At 44.7% G+C, this 13,853-nt stretch overlaps 1 protein-coding gene across 18 annotated transcripts in view; it reads right to left on the bottom strand.

Moving 5' to 3' along the window:
- Window positions 1–13,853, bottom strand: part of EPB41L3 (erythrocyte membrane protein band 4.1 like 3) — a 320,068-nt gene that overhangs the window by 25,838 nt on the left and 280,377 nt on the right. For 17 of the 18 annotated variants that reach the window (XM_044294315.1, XM_044294314.1, XM_044294313.1 and 14 more), the window contains 2 exons: window positions 8,205–8,543; window positions 5,087–5,215 (listed from right to left, as the gene is read on the bottom strand). In XM_044294315.1, coding sequence (XP_044150250.1) covers window positions 5,087–5,215; window positions 8,205–8,543 — 468 coding nt within the window. The remainder of the gene's footprint in view (window positions 1–5,086; window positions 5,216–8,204; window positions 8,544–13,853) is intronic. The other variant, XM_044294325.1, reaches the window with a different exon arrangement.

Raw genomic sequence — 13,853 nt, forward strand, 5'->3', positions numbered from 1 at the left:
ACTGCAGCGCGGCCGGGGTTGTTTTTTTTTTATTATTTAGGGCCGTGGGGGGCCTTTTGGATGTTCAGGTTCCCTTTCTGGGGTCCATAATTATATTTTGGTCATTTTAGACCAAGTTATAAACTTTTAAGATTACCCCGCCCCCTTTGTGGGCGGGACTTTCTTTTTGGCGCCTAAACAACCTATTTAAACTTGGTGAAGCTCCAGGTTCAGTCTCCTGGAGCGCAGCTTGCTGTCAACCTTGAGTGTGGTTTGGTGCTAGAGAGTTTTGCTACCTCTGTGCTGAAAATCATTGTTTCTTACTATAAGAGCTTGCTAGGATCTTCTGGGTAAAGATCCTGAAGCTTGCGATTAAGCTCTGTTTTCTTGAATTTTGCTAAATTCATGTTTCTTTTAATTTTCAGCCATGTCGTCTACCGGTGACTGGAGAGCGAGAGCCCGGCAGGAAATCCGCGGGCAAGAGGCGCCACCTGCAGTGCCATGACTGCCAGATCGTCCTGGAGGACTCTTATGATTTCTCCCGCTGCCCACCCTGTAGGGCCAAGTCACTCCCCCAGTTGGAGCCATCTGTCCACGATGTGGTCGATTGGGTGAAAGGGTACATGGAGTCCAACATGAGCCAGGTCAACGCCTCCATACAGGAACAGAAGAGTGCCCTGGTCGCCAAACGTCATCGTCCCTCCTCCCCCCATCGTGCGATGGAGGTTTCGGGGGGTCAGGAGGCGAGGGAAGGTTCCGCCTCCTCCTCGGACGAGGAGGATGGATTCTCCTATTTTTTCCCGCTGGAGAAGGCCCAGCGGCTACTAAAATCCGTCCGGTCGGGGGACCAGGACGTTGACCCGGGGGAAGCCTCATCCTCTGCCTCTAGGGGGCCTAGGGCCTTTAAAGCGGATGATTCTCTCCTGTCTCTGATGAAAACAGAGTGGAGAAAGCCAGAGTCCAGTGTTGACCAAAAGGTTCAAGGCCGTGTTTCCGGTCAAGGAGGATCAGGTATCTTCCTGGGGGCCTGTCCCTAAGGTGGACATGGTGATCGCGAAATTATCCAGAAGGACCCTGATCCCTTCAGACGACGGGTCAAGTTTGTTGGACCCAATGGACCGGAAGGCGGACTGCGCCCTTAGGCGCGCCTATTCCTCGGCCTCAGTCGCGATTGCGTCGTCCGAAGTGGCGAATTTTCTAAAAACAAGATTCTCCCAAATTGAGTCTGACCTGGACCATGGGGTCTCTAGGGACGACATTCTGGCCTCATGTAAGACGGCCAGCCTTGCCATTGATTACTTGTGTGACGCAGCTCCACAACAACTGAAGCTGGCATCCAAATCTATGGCTCTTTCAACCACGGGCAGGGGTCCGCTTTGGTTGAAACCCTGGAAGGCCGATACGACCTCAAAGCACAATCTTTGTGCCATGGCGTATGAACCCGGCAAACTTTTTGGTGCAGAGCTGGACCAGATAATGGAGGGGCTGTCGGACAAGAAGGGCAAGTCCCTTCCCCAGCAGTCCTTTTGTGGTCGGGGCAAGGGGTATGGTTCCAGAGCGGAACCGCAACCCAGACCCCAGAGGAATTGGGGTTCCCGTAGAGGAGGGAAATCCTCTCGGGGTTCTAGACCCCCCAAGAAGTCCTCGGCGCTCTGATTGCGGGCCTCCTCGAGGCTCTTGGTATTTAGCCGGTCTGACTGGAAATCTCGGGCTCCCTTCTCCCCACATTCTCGTAGGCGGTCGCCTACAACACTTTCTACCTTGTTGGCAGGATCATATCCAGGACAGTTGGGTCCTGCGTGTAATTTCTCAGGGCTACCTTGTAGACTCGAGCAGTCGGCCTCTGGACAAATTTGTCCAGACAAGGCTTCTTCCCAGCAACAAGCAGAAGATTCTAGAAAGTTACGTACTAGAATACTTCCAGAAGGGGGCCTTAGAAGAGGTTCCTCTCCAAGAGAGGGGAACAGGTATCTACTCCCCAGTTTTCCTGGTACCCAAGAGTACCGGAGGGTGGAGAATGATTATAGATCTGAGGTTCTTCAACCGTTTCATAAGACAAAAGAAGTTCCGTATGGAAACTATCCAGTCAGTGACCAATCTTCTTATGCCGGGAGATTTCTTGGCAACCTTGGACCTCAAGGATGCTTATCTCCATATTCCCATCCATCCTGGGTCCAGAAGATTCTTAAGGATCGCGGTAAACATCGGGGGGGGGGGGGGGTCCTAAAGCATTTTCAGTTTGTGGCCCTCCCGTTTGGTATTTCTTCAGCCCCACACACTTTCACCAAAGTGGTGGTCTCTGTGGTGGCCGCACTAAGACTTCAAGGCTTGAGTATAGTTCCATACCTGGACGACTGGCTCCTCAGAGCCCCTTCCCAAGCGATCCTGTCCCAACACATCCAACAGGCTGTTACATTCCTACATCAGTTAGGATGGATAATCAATTGGGACAAATCCCAACTTCAACCAGCCACCTCAGTAAGGTTCCTGGGGTTCATGGTGGATTCAGTCAGGATTACGATTCATCTCACTCCCGAAAGAAAGCAATCCGTGCAACAGACAGCCCATTCCCTCTCTGTACCAAAACAGGTAACGATTCGAATGTGGATGAGGATGTTGGGACTAATGTCTTCAACCGCAGAGGCGGTGCCTTGGGCATTATGGCATCTACGTCCGCTCCAGTTAGAAGTATTAGCCAAGTGGAATCACAGTCCAGTGGGACTCAATTCCGTGCTCTCCCTGCCTTACAAAGTCCGATCCTCTCTGAGATGGTGGTCCCACCTCATGGACGGCAAGTCCCTGATCCAGCCCTCTTGGATCATACTTACTTCAGACGCATCCCTGGTAGGCTGGGGTGCGCATCTTCAGGACAAGACAGTCCAAGGAACTTGGACACCTCAGGAGAGGTTATTGTCATCGAATCTCCTGGAGATCAGAGCAATCAGGCTAGCTCTTCTTCATTTTGCTCCCATCATTCGAGGGAAGGCAGTGAAGGTACAGTCAGACAGCATGACCGCTGTGTTGTATATCAACAAGCAGGGAGGCACGAGGTCACAAAGTCTCCTGAGAGAGATAGGGGTGATTTTGGATTGGGCAGAACTGAACCTCACCCACTTATCAGCCGTTCACATTCGCGGAGTTCACAATGTGATTGCGGATCGCCTGAGCCGAGGTCTTCCAACCGGAGAATGGTCACTTCATCCAGAGGTCTTCAAAGAGATAACGCTCAGGTGGGGCATGCCAGAGATCGATCTCATGGCAACGAGGTTCAACACCAAGGTGGAGAGGTATTGCTCCCTTTACAGGGAGGACAACCTGGTGGCAATAGATGCACTGTCAATCCCATGGAGGTTCAGGCTGGCCTACATCTTCCCTCCAATTTCCTTGATACCAAGGGTCTTGATGAAAATCAGGCAGGACCAAGCGTCAGTTATCGCCATTATCCCATACTGGCCGAAAAGAGCTTGGTTTACCCAACTCTTACAGATGAGTCGGGGTCAATTTCTGAGGCTTCCCCCAGAGAGAGTACTGGTGTTGGGGGGCACCCAGGTCTCCTCAAATGTTCAACCTGACAGCCTGGAGGTTGATCAGCCCCTTCCAAGGAGAGAAGGGCTATCGGGGTCTGTCTTGAGAACCCTGGAGCACTCCAGATCAGAAGCTACCAACAAGGCCTACTCCAGAATCTGGAAGATTTTTTCTTCCTGGTGTTCTAGGCATCAACAAACATCCGCTGAAGCTTCCATCCCGATGATCCTACAGTTTCTACAGGACGGTCTGGACAAGGGGCTATCACCCGCTACCCTTAAAGTGCAGATTTCAGCAATCTCTGCTTGTCTCAACAGAGCTGTTTCTCAAGACCCCCTTATCAAGAGATTCCTGAAGGGAGCCTCAAGATTAAAGCCTACAGAAATCAGACCCATCCCTGTTTGGGATTTATCGGTCGTGCTCAGGGGGTTATCATCTCCCCCCTTTGAGCCCCTAGAGGAGGCGGGATTCAGGTTCCTGACCTGGAAGATCACCTTCTTGTTGGCTGTTACCTCTGCAAAGCGAGTTGGGGAACTCCAGGCTTTTTCTGCCTTTGAGCCTTATACAAAGTTCCTGCAGGATCGGGTACTCCTCAAATTTTTACCTACCTTCATCCCAAAGGTTCCCTCCTTTGACAATATTAACCAGGTGATCTCCCTACCAACATTGGCTCCATCCCCCTCCTCTGAGGAAAGAGGGCTCCATACCCTCGACATTGCGAGATGTCTTAGGATTTACCTGGAACGCTCCAAGGTATTTAGGAAGGATGAAAACCTCCTTATCCTTTTTTCCGGTACCCATAAGGGGAGGAAAGCCTCTAAGCCCTCCATCAGTCGCTGGATTAAAGAGGCAATTCGGGAGTCTTATATGTCTCAGGGCTCGGAGCCCCTGAATTTGTAAGAGCCCACTCTACTCGAGCAGTGGCCACTTCTTTTGCAGAGAGAAGCTCGATCCCATTGGTTGTGATCTGTAAGTCAGCTTCTTGGAGTTCTCACTCCACTTTTATCTCACACTATAGAGTGGATACTAGAATACATAGTTATTCCTCATTTGGCCGGACAGTGTTATCTTCCGCCAGGCATGAGGACCCTCCCATGGGGGTTTCTACTTGCTAAATCCCCATCTGTGCCACTGGTTAGGACGTAAGGGAATCGTTAATTTCTAGCGAAAATTTGTTTTCCCTTAGTCCTAACAGTGGCACACAAATTCCCCCCCCTTGTTTATTATTATTTTTTTGTCTACATGTTATTACACAATAGCATGAGGGCTACGCCCTCTTTATTGGGGGCAGGGAGGGCGTGTGCATGCCAGTGTTTTTTTTTGTTCATTAAAACTTCCACCTGTCCTAACCAGTCCACAGGGACAGAATACCCCATCTGTGCCACTGTTAGGACTAAGGGAAAACAAATTATCGCTAGAAATCAACGATTCAGATTTCCTTTAAGCAACTCCTCATGTTTTTTGCTCAAAACATATACAGTGTTTTAGTACTAATGGTGCACAGAAGTAACTGAAACCAGGAAGCTCTTTTCAAATTAAAGGATGCGTTTGAGTCATCAATGTATTTCTTTTTTTTTTTTACCTCTGAGGATTCATATGTTATGGTTTTTGTTTCTGTATGTATTACAGGTACATCCTTAGTAGACACGTCAGGCTTCTCTCCTTCTGCAATAGTGCCAAAAGTGATGATCTCGGTTTTCACAAGGGGAGACTGAGGGAAAAGAAAAAAAGACCATATTTTAAAAAGATGTTCCCGTACAAAACAAATGGTATGATTAAGCCAGCAGGGAAAAAAAACAAGTTCATTAAAGGCCATTTACACTTAACAATTAGTGTTAATATTTAAATGAATCTAAGTGATTGCAACAATAGTTTGGGAAAGCAGTAACAATAACAAGTAAATTTGATGCAAATGTGCATGTTATGCTTGCAATTGCTTGGGACGTTGAGGAGTGTTAATCAGTGTTAATTAAAAATTGTGAAGTGTAAACAGGCCTTAATTCCTTTTTGTGTTACTGCTGCAGTGAGTTAATTCCCCCCCCCCCAAAAAAAAAAACATAAACAGGGATAACTAGAAAACATGCAAGTATGTCTTACATGGTACCAGTTAGTATCTGACACGGAAACCACCAGGGCAAATTAATTCCCAGTGACTTACCTGTATTATAATAAAAGTTATCAGGTCATCCTGCATTCAAGAGTTACAAATTTCAAAATCTTTGGAAAGTGAGATCCTGCTTTAGGGCAATGATCTCTGGAAAAGTATAGCCAACCACAATCCCACTCTGTAGTGCTGCCTACAGATAGGTGGCTCTGGTTTGGCTTTTAACTTAAGTCATGTTTCCAGGCTCTTTACCTGCTTTCCATCACTCCACTGCCTTTCCAATTGCCAATCGTTGTGCTACCTTTCATTAGTACATGATAAGGCGTCCCCTGTATACCTCTGGGGTGGCGGTGGTAGAGCTCTTTTACTCTGCTCAAATACTAGTGGCAAAAAAACCTATATGGCTACATTGACGGAAATACAATTAAAATGTTATAGAGCTCCGAAAGTGCTGCCTCAAAAACATGCAACAAACTTACTACACTATAAAAAAAAAAGCTATATAAATTTTGTATGACCGTAATAATCAAAAATCTTTCTTACAAAACCTGGCCTTCAAACAATTTTCTCAACAGTAAAAAATAAAAAGGTATAACTCTTGGAATGTGACAATGAAAAAAATAAAAATAATATTGCTTGGACTATGCTGTTACTCACTTCTTCTCTGCTGGTTGGATACCTTTTGACCTGGGTGGCTTGTTGTGGTCTCCTCTACAAATGCAAGTCTGCTACTCATGTTACAATCCAGCTTTGCTATGTCTATATGTTCTGCCTCAACATCTCAGCCACACTCATCTATACCATCATATCTAATGAATAAACTCTTCGCTAGTTCGGCTGAACTAATCAAGATTTGCTATACATATCCAGACAGTTCTTTCATTCAGGTAGCCTAAGGATCAATGTACATTTCACAAGTGTATACCTGGATGGACCTATCCAGATCCTTGCTGTGCATATGTATTTTACTTCAAGCCACACTGTTCCAAGTTTGTTTAGAGTTCCTAGTATCCCTAGTAATTGTGGTATCACCTGAATACTGGCTGTCGTTGACTATGCTCCAGTTACTATCTTGGTTCCTGAACTGCTCTCCTGGGGACAACCATTGGATACTTTCTAGACTACATGTCTGTTCTCCAGCTCCTAAGTCTATGCTTCAGCTCGTGTCTATGCTCCAATATCTGGTGTTACTTTTAAGATTTTTGTTTAGGCCTCTTTCACACTTGCGTTGTCCGGATCCGGCGTGTACTCCACTTGCCGGAATTACACTCCGGATCCGGAAAAACGCAAGTGTACTGAAAGCATTTGAAGATGGATCCGTCTTCAAAATGCTTTCAGTGTTACTATGGCACCCAGGACGCTATTAAAGTCCTGGTTGCCATAGTAGGAGCGGGGGAGCGGTATACTTCCCGTCCGCGCGGCTCCCGGGGCGCTCCAGAGTGACGTCAGAGCGCCCCATGTGCATGGATGACGTGCCATGCGATCACGTGATCCATGCGCTTGGGGCGCCCTGACGTCACTCTGGAACGCCCCCGGGAGCCGCATGGACGGTAAGTATACTGCTCCCCCGCCCCCCACTACACTTTACCATGGCTGCCAGGACTTTAGCGTCCCGGCAGCCATGGTAACCATTCAGAAAAAGCTAAATGTCGGATCCGGCAATGCGCCGAAACGACGTTTAGCTTAAGGCCGGATCCGGATCAATGCCTTTCAATGGGCATTAATTCCGGATCCAGCCTTGCGGCAAGTCTTCAGGATTTTTGGCCGGAGCAAAAAGCGCAGCATGCTGCGGTATTTTCTCAGGCCAAAAAACGTTCCGTTCCGGAACTGAAGACATCCTGAACAGATTTCACTCCTCTCAGAATGCATTAGGATAAAACTGATCAGGATTCTTCCGGCATAGAACCCCGACGACGGAACTCTATGCCGGAAGAAAAGAACGCAGGTGTGAAAGAGCCCTAACTCTTGTGCTTTCATTCTTGACTCTGCAACTCCAAAGTTACAAACTCAACTCTAAATACTCCACGGTTACAAACTCAATTATGTTACATATTTGTATCTGTTTAGCCTTCCCTGTTTATTTCTGTACTGCCTGGCTACTTCACAGACTTTTTCTGCATGAACCGTCTTCAATAACTTAATGTTCAGTTGTAATACTGGGGGCCCAAAATATATTGGTCCTTAAGGGGCCTACTTACAGGGTTGTCACCTAAGGGTGGAGCTTGTTAATGGATATCTTGCTCCTGCAGTTCTTAATGCAATTTCATCCTTGTACTTACATCCTTACATTTAAAAAATATATCCGGTAAATACAACATGAAATGTTGTAGTCCACCTTATTCTACTCTACACTTTTTTTTTATTTAAACCAGATTTCAGACTTTAAAAATCTTAATTTTTATGTTATCTATCCATCACATGAGTAAAAAACAAATGAAACTCTTGACCAGCATCACCAAACACATAGCATGCTATAAACAAACCCTTGAAAATTAGCAAGTGGACAACTAAGTGCAAAGCTTTGAATCGCATAGGAGAGGGTTGCCAAACTGCACACACACACGTTAAATGGAAACACTTCACATCAGCCAGTTACCTCCTCAAGAGGCTTGCAATCCAACAATGCTGCATCATGAGTCGTTTTGCCATGCTGCTTCTCTTGAGCATAGCTAGCAACAGAACCATCAGCAACCTCATCTTCCTCTTTAGCAGCCTCCTCTGTTAATGCAGTACCCTCACTCCCTTTCAAGCCAGAAGCAATGATTGTGCTTGCCTGCTCTGCAGTCAGATGAGCTGCATCCCCCACTGCATGCATATCCCCCGTTTCCTCCAAACCGAATGTTCCCTGCACAACCTTCTCTTTTGTTCTTTGCGCAGTGTCCTCCTTTTCAGTTATTATACCACTTGTCTCCCATTCTGTGTTTCTTTCAATTTTCTGCAAGGAGAATAGAGCATTGTTAGCCAAGCAACAGTGTCAACAGAAATAAAAAAAAAATCTGAATATCAATCAATCAATAAAAAACTAAATAATTCATATATTATTCATATATATATATATATATATATATATATATATATATACAGGTCCTTCTCAAAAAATTAGCATATTGTGATAAAGTTCATTATTTTCTGTAATGTACTGATAAACATTAGACTTTCATATATTTTAGATTCATTACACACCAACTGAAGTAGTTCAAGCCTTTTATTGTTCTAATATTGATGATTTTGGCATACAGCTCATGAAAACCCAAAATTCCTATCTAAAAAAATTAGCATATCATGAAAAGGTTCTCTAAACAAGCTATTAACCTAATCATCTGAATCAACTAATTAACTCTAAACACCTGCAAAAGATTCCTGAGGCTTTTAAAAACTCCCAGCCTGGTTCATTACTCAAAACCGCAATCATGGGTAAGACTGCCAACCTGACTGCTGTCCAGAAGGCCATCATTGACACCCTCAAGAAAGAGGGTAAGACACAGAAAGAAATTTCTGAACGAATAGGCTGTTCCCGGGGTGCTGTATCAAGGCACCTCAGTGGGAAGTCTGTGGGAAGGAAAAAGTGTGGCAGAAAACGCTGCACAACGAGAAGAGGTGACCGGACCCTGAGGAAGATTGTGGAGAAGGACCGATTCCAGACCTTGGGGGACCTGCGGAAGCAGTGGACTGAGTCTGGAGTAGAAACATCCAGAGCCACCGTGTACAGGCGTGTGCAGGAAATGGGCTACAGGTGCCGCATTCCCCAGGTCAAGCCACTTTTGAACCAGAAACAGCGGCAGAAGCGCCTGACCTGGGCTACAGAGAAGCAGCACTGGACTGTTGCATGTCATTCGGAAATCAAGGTGCCAGAGTCTGGAGGAAGACTGGGAAGAGGGAAATGCCAAAATGCCTGAAGTCCAGTGTCAAGTACCCACAGTCAGTTATGGTCTGGGGTGCCATGTCAGCTGCTGGTGTTGGTCCACTGTGTTTTATCAAGGGCAGGTTCAATGCAGCTAGCTATCAGGAGATTTTGGAGCACTTCATGCTTCCATCTGATGAAAAGCTTTATGGAGATGAAGATTTCATTTTTCAGCACGACCTGGCACCTGCTCACAGTGCCAAAACCACTGGTAAATGGTTTACTGACCATGGTATTACTGTGCTCAATTGGCCTGCCAACTCTCCTGACCTGAACCCCATAGAGAATCTGTGGGATATTGGGAAGAGAAAGTTGAGAGACGCAAGACCCAACACTCTGGATGAGCTTAAGGCCGCTATCGAAGCATCCTGGGCCTCCATAACACCTCAGCAGTGCCACAGGCTGATTGCCTCCATGCCACGCCGCATTGAAGCAGTCATTTCTGCAAAAGGATTCCCGACCAAGTATTGAGTGCATAACTGAACATCATTATTTGAAGGTTGACTTTTTTTGTATTAAAAACACTTTTCTTTTATTGGTCGGATGAAATATGCTAATTTTTTTAGATAGGAAATTTGGGTTTTCATGAGCTGTATGCCAAAATCATCAATATTAAAACAATAAAAGGCTTGAACTACTTCAGTTGGTGTGTAATGAATCTAAAATATATGAAAGTCTAATGTTTATCAGTACATTACAGAAAATAATGAACTTTATCACAATATGCTAATGTTTTGAGAAGGACCTGTATATATATATATATATATACACACACACATCTATATAAATAAATATATATATATATAAAATGACAAAAAAAAGGGCAGCACTCCATCAAGTAAAAAATGAAAAAATTCCTTTAATTACCCATATGGGACAAGCGACGTTTCGGCTCAATGTGTGAGCCTTTCTCAAGCAATGTGTACAGATAAAGTGCCAAGCATATATACCAGTGCGAGTCAATACAATCAATGTTCAATGCAGGTGTACATAATTCGTACTAAGTGAATTAATTAACTTAAAAATACAATATAGACATCGTATCTGTAAATTATTTCATAATAGAAATCAGTGCAAAAATAATCTATTGAATAATCAATTAAAACATACAAACATTATTCACCAAAGTGTACAATTATAATCAAAAATTTCATAATTATCCATTGTCATATAATTGGTGCCAGCTGTATACATCAATAAAGTGCTAAGTGCTTACTGTGTGGGTCAGGCAAACGGGGGGTGAAGGAGGACATAGGGTATGGACGGCTAATTCACCACATGCGGTTCGGCGTGCTGGCGACATGACTGCGCATGTCATGATGACGTCTACAAAGTACTTCCTGGTTACGGTGTTGATGCGATGCCATGACTGTGTGTTGGCTTCCTGATGTCTCTTACACCATCTTGGATAAGGGCACCGTGCCTATATTGCCCGATACCTAAGTTGGTGGCAGCCAGTCTATGACAGACACAGGTATGGGCACAATTAAGTGCTCTTTTTAGCCTATATTGTTGGCAGGGTCCAGATACGGGATGCGACAGTACCATTGAACAACTCCTTGATTTTCACATTTTTCTGAATGGGATCGACAAAGCACTACAATTCACCTTAGTGCACTCCCACACTGATATGCAGTTTCTTGACACATGTGTGTTTGTGTCGGACGGTAAGCTGCAGACCACACTTTTCACAAAACCGACCGACAGGAACACACTTTTGACATACAGCAGTAACCATCCCAAAAAAATTATTAGATCTTTGCCATATTCCCAATTCTTGAGAGCAAGACGTATAGTCTCAGACCAGGATATGTTGGACACCACACTTGATGTGTTGACCAACAAGTTCAGAAAACGAGGATATCCTTTTAAATTACTTCATGACAAAAAAGAATTGGTTAAGAAACTGAATAGGAATGACACGCTATAAAGTAAGGTACATCAGACAAAGCCAGCTAGAATTCCTTTTATCTCCATGCACTCAGAACAAAGCACAATGATAGGGAACATCATCCGACGTCATTGGGGTATACTGGGTGGATGCCATAGTACCATAAAGGAATTCCATTCCCCCCCCTGATGTCCTACCGTAGGTCTAAAAGCCTCAAAGATCAGCTGGTCAGGGCGGATGTAGGAACCTCAAAAAAATCAAGACAGACAACATTGACAGCAACTAGCACAGGATGTTTCCCATGCTTATCTTGTGTAAACTGCAGATACATTGTGAAAGGCAGAAATTTTGTACATCCACAGACTGGGGTAGTATATCCAATACAACACTATCTAACCTGTGACTCTAGCTACATCATTTATGTACTTATATGTCCATGTAATTTAATTTACGTAGGCGAAACCACCACCGATTTTAAATCACAACTTAATAATCATCGCCTGAGCATAAGAAAAAAACGGCTTGATTTGCCAGTATCTAAACACTTTACGGACCTTAAACACACTGAAAAAGACCTTAGGTGCTGTATTATTGATTTTATACCCATGCCCAGAAGAGGTGGCAACAGGGCTAATCTTCTTAGTAGACGGGAACTCAGGTGGATACACACCCTTAATTCCCTCAAACCTTGTGGTCTAAATGTGGACTACAAGATTGGGGTGGGTTAGGTCTGTGGTTTGCCTCCTGTACGTACGGTGTATTGTTAACCGCACCTGTTTGTATTGTGATTTTTTGTACAAGATAAAGAACATATTTTTCTTGCTAAATTTTTTGTTATAAACAATATATTTATTATTTCTTTCTTTTGTCTCTTTTTCCTGTAGTGGGTGGGCCACGGTGAATGGAGTGAGGAGATATGAGATGGCTATAATGGACGGCACATCCACATAACAATGGTTTCTGTTCACATCTATGTAATGACGGTTCTTGCTTATTAGTATATTCCTTGCCTCTAGATGCAATTGGTGCCTTGGTGGTGACAGCCCGTATTTACATAGCAGGTTTACATGAGGAGATCCCTCCCTATAGGATGGCTATGTGTGGGCATCGACCGCAGATGCATTGCGATCCCACACTAACCTGTGGGTGCGCAGTTGCACTGGGATCATGGATGTGGGCTGCGGCTTTACTGTCGCATCCCGTATCTGGACTCACCCTGCCAACAATATAGGCTAAAAAGAGCACTTAATTGTGCCCATACCTGTGTCTGTCATAGACTGGCTGCCACCAACTTAGGTATCTGGCAATATAGGCACGGTGCCCTTATCCAAGATGGTGTAAGAGACATCAGGAAGCCAACACACAGTCATGGCATCGCATCAACACCGTAACCAGGAAGTACTTTGTAGACGTCATCATGACATGCGCAGTCATGTCGCCAGCACGCCGAACCGCATGTGGTGAATTAGCCGTCCATACCCTATGTCCTCCTTCACCCCCCGTTTGCCTGACCCACACAGTAAGCACTTAGCACTTTATTGATGTATACAGCTGGCACCAATTATATGACAATGGATAATTATGAAATTTTTGATTATAATTGTACACTTTGGTGAATAATGTTTGTATGTTTTAATTGATTATTCAATAGATTATTTTTGCACTGATTTCTATTATGAAATAATTTACAGATACGATGTCTATATTGTATTTTTAAGTTAATTAATTCACTTAGTACGAATTATGTACACCTGCATTGAACATTGATTGTATTGACTCGCACTGGTATATATGCTTGGCACTTTATCTGTACACATTGCTTGAGAAAGGCTCACACATTGAGCCGAAACGTCGCTTGTCCCATATGGGTAATTAAAGGAATTTTTTCATTTTTTACTTGATGGAGTGCTGCCCTTTTTTTTTGTCATTTTATCTATTTGGATTGGCTTTTATCCGCATTGGGCCAGTTGCACCCACATTCTCCATTGACGGTGCTGCCACTGAATCTTTTTTCTGTATATATATATATATATATATATATATAAAATAATTAAGTTACTGTATGCACACATGGGAACATACTCATGATGTGGGATAATAGGATTCCAACTACAGTGCCTGCTTTAAAGGGGCTATCCAGAAAGGTTATCATTATCACATCAGCGGGGGTCTGAGTCCCGCTATCCTGGCTTCAGCTGTTTCAGGGAGCTGCCACACTCACAGGATCTCTGGTGAGCACAGCCATCTCCTGGCAGCTCTCCAAGCACAGCGCCGTACATTGCATAGTGGCTGTGCTTGGTATTGCAGCTCAGCCTCATTGACTTGAATGGGGATGAGCTGCAACTAGGCCCTGCGGCGCTCACGGGGCGTCGGCCTCTTCTAACAGATGATCGGTGGCGGTCCTGGGTGTCGAACCCTCGCCAATCTAATATTCATAACCTATCCAGACCAAT

The sequence above is a fragment of the Bufo gargarizans genome, chromosome 5 (assembly GCF_014858855.1).
Source record: "Bufo gargarizans isolate SCDJY-AF-19 chromosome 5, ASM1485885v1, whole genome shotgun sequence".
NCBI lineage: Eukaryota > Metazoa > Chordata > Amphibia > Anura > Bufonidae > Bufo > Bufo gargarizans.